A 3092-nucleotide genomic window follows, 5' to 3' on the forward strand; every position below is an offset into this window, starting at 1 on the left:
AAATGTTAGTATTTCCCATTGTAGTTGAAATTTAAAATTTTTTAAAGGTATGGACACATTACTTATATAAAAATGACTGTATAGTGAGAAAGGTTAGAAGCAAGTTAAAAGTATTTTTTAAAGCTCATCAGACCTTTTATTCTATAGACTTTCCTAAATTCATTACAATAACCAAAGAAATGTCATGTGGAGAACATAAAGAAACATATCAAACCAGTCCTATTGAAGCATCCTCCATTGCTGGAACAGACACTTACAGGCAGAGTCCACAGGTCAGCAAGGTAAGAACAGCCTTATTGAAAGTTCACCCTCAAGAAAATATGCCTCTTCTGATTCAAGAAATCAGCACCTGGTGGCCTCTGGTGGTAAACTAGTTTCTGTTCTTGTCACTCCTGTCTTGCCCTCAAGCTGTCTCCTTGGGGCTCCCTTCGCATTTGAGCAACTTGTCAAGTCAGATCCCCTAATCTATACCTGGACCTCTGTCACTCTCAGGCACAGCCACCCAGGTGGTTGATGGGACAGGTGGTAAAACAATAGGAGACTAGGTTTCCAAGCCACCTCTCCTTTCCCTGCTGTAATATCCCAGGTTAGGTAGGAACCTGGCCAACGATAGCTCTTCAGTAGTGATTTAAGAATTACCTGGAGAAAGTAAAGTACATAGTCATTTTGTAAACATATTTTAAGCAGGGTGCCCCTACTTTTATAAAATTTTAAATTTCAGCTGCAAGTGGGAAGGAAGGAAGGCTTTATCATAAGAGCACCTACTCCTTTGCTCTTTAAGTGCTTCCCATTTTCAGTTGAGTTCAGCTTAGCAAACATTAACTAGGTGCTCAAGTATCATGCCCTCCACCTTGTACTGACTGAACAAACATCAATGAAATACTAGTCCTAATGCTTAAGAAGTTTCTAGTCTTCATGTGTTTCATGCCCACTGAGCAGGTAGGTTCTGAACTGTGGAGTAAAGCTTGGAGTAAAGCTCCAAGCCTCCCCACATGTTAAAAGGGCCTCTGAATCCAAAGATGCAAGGATCTGCTGACGGAAACAGGCTCTAAGAAACACAGGAATCTCTAGAAAATCTATAGGGAATGGCAAATGGCAGAGATCAACAGCCTGATGGAGAATTTCCCGACATGTCACTGCCAGCTGGCCCACAACCATTACCTGCCCAAGTGTTCAGCAAGCAGGAAAAATGAATCCATACCACCTACTCCTCTCCTCCCTGTCATTTCCACACATAGAGGAAGGGAAAAGAGGAAGAGGGAGTAGCAGAGCAGCTGCCATACTTCTTAGCTTGTTTTTGACTTTCTCCCCTCTACTACCTTGGTGTAGTTCTACACAGGCAAGAACTCTACTGAGGCAGCTGCCTGAGGTCTAAGGCAAAAAGAACGGTAGCTGCTGTGTTAGTAAATTACCAGGGATACAGGAAATCTAGCAATATCCACATCCAGCCACATAAGGAAAGAAATAGTGGCACTTGCTACCATGTTTCCCTGAAAATAAGAACTACCCAAAAATTAAGCCCTAGCAAGATTTCTATGCATTTGTTAAATATAAGCCCTACCCCAATAATAAGTCTTAGTAATGGGCGTGGCTATGCAGCGTATCTGCATAGCCACACCATGCATTTCGGCGCAGAATGGTAAGGAAGACTGGAATACCTTTTATCTGCCATAGCTCCTTTCTCCGAGCCGTTTGCACTTGCATGGGCGCCCGTGTGGCAACCACAGTCTCAGGCATCCTATTGCACATGCAAGAACAGCTAGAGGAAAGGAGTTCACACATCACTAGCGCCGGCCCCACCAACAAGGTCGGCTCCCCTGTCAGGTTCCAGAAGAAGATGACTTAACTGTATTTGAATAAATGTAGATTGTTGCATTATACCTTTTTTTTTTTTTTTTGAGACAGAGCCGCACCCCCTGGGTAGAGTGCTATGGCACCACAGCTCACAGCAACCTCCAACTCCTGGGCTCAAGCAAGTCTCCTGCCTCCGCCTCCCAAGTAGCTGGGACCACAGGCACCCGCCACAACACCCAGCTATTTTTTGGTTGCAGCCATCATTGTTGTTTTGGCGGGCCCAGGCTGGATTCGAACCCGCCACCTTAGGTGTATGTGGCTGGCGCCTTATCCGTTTGAGCCACAGGTGCCGAGCCTGTTGCATTATACTTAATAAAAATAAGATATCCCCTGAAAATAAGCCCTAGTGTGTCTTCTTGAGAAAAAATAAATATAAGACAGTGTCTTATTTTGGGGGAAACATGATACTAAGTGATTCTGAAGAGAAAGTTTGGTGACTGGGATCCTCAAACTACTGTGTATGATGAAATTTCAGAGCTCAGCTACTTCTCTAAGGGAATAGTATACTTGCCATCACTGCTTATTTCCAGTATCTTAGCTTTCTTTTCCCCATAGAAGTCTTCATCATCTGATTCCAAGTTAAAGATCTTGTAGCTGAGTGACGAGAGGGGGAAAAACAAAAGAAATATGAATGCAACAGTCTTTTTGTCATGGCATTTTCCACCTTTTCTACAATGAATATGATCACTTCTCAATTTTTTCTTTTTTCCTACAGTAATTCTGTTCCCCTTCTTTAGGGCTACTCAATCTTTCCATTATTCCTGATTTTCCACCTTTTCCATCTTTTTACTACGTCTTTCCATCTGTCTCACATACTTCCAAAAGAAGGTGTCTGTCATGCATTGAGAGTGATATGGGCTCTGTCAGACTGTACACATTCAAATAGTTTTGGAGCAGGGGAGGAACTGATCAAGGAAATATCTAGGCAGAAAATGTCATCATTTTTCTTTATCAAGTTTGAGATCCAATTGTCTGAGAAAAGCAGAGGGCCTCAAACAGAGAGGCAGCCTAGCAGAGAGGTTTCTCCTCAGCACCACTCCCTGCAACCCAAAACCTGCACCCTCCTCTTGAATTGAAAGAGTGCTCTGTCAGGAGTCAAACTCAAAAGTGCCTCTGCACAACCAAGGATGCCAGTGGCGAACACTCTCTGGGGTCAAAGGTTCCAACAAGTTGAAATTCATCATATTCCTATATTTTACAAGTAGTGACCATAGGTATGATATACTTTTTTTTTTTTT

At 42.9% G+C, this 3092-nt stretch overlaps 1 protein-coding gene across 1 annotated transcript in view; it reads right to left on the reverse strand.

Moving 5' to 3' along the window:
* GCNA (germ cell nuclear acidic peptidase) overlaps nucleotides 1–1625 on the reverse strand; it is a 12732-nt gene extending 11107 nt beyond the window's left edge. Inside the window, exon 1 of the mRNA XM_023508050.1 lies at nucleotides 1562–1625. Coding sequence (XP_023363818.1) covers nucleotides 1562–1625 — 64 coding nt within the window. The remainder of the gene's footprint in view (nucleotides 1–1561) is intronic.
* Nucleotides 1626–3092: the final 1467 nt, after the last annotated feature.

Source organism: Otolemur garnettii, unplaced genomic scaffold (assembly GCF_000181295.1).
Source record: "Otolemur garnettii isolate 467f Iridium unplaced genomic scaffold, OtoGar3 scaffold00219, whole genome shotgun sequence".
Classification (NCBI taxonomy): Eukaryota; Metazoa; Chordata; class Mammalia; order Primates; family Galagidae; genus Otolemur; species Otolemur garnettii.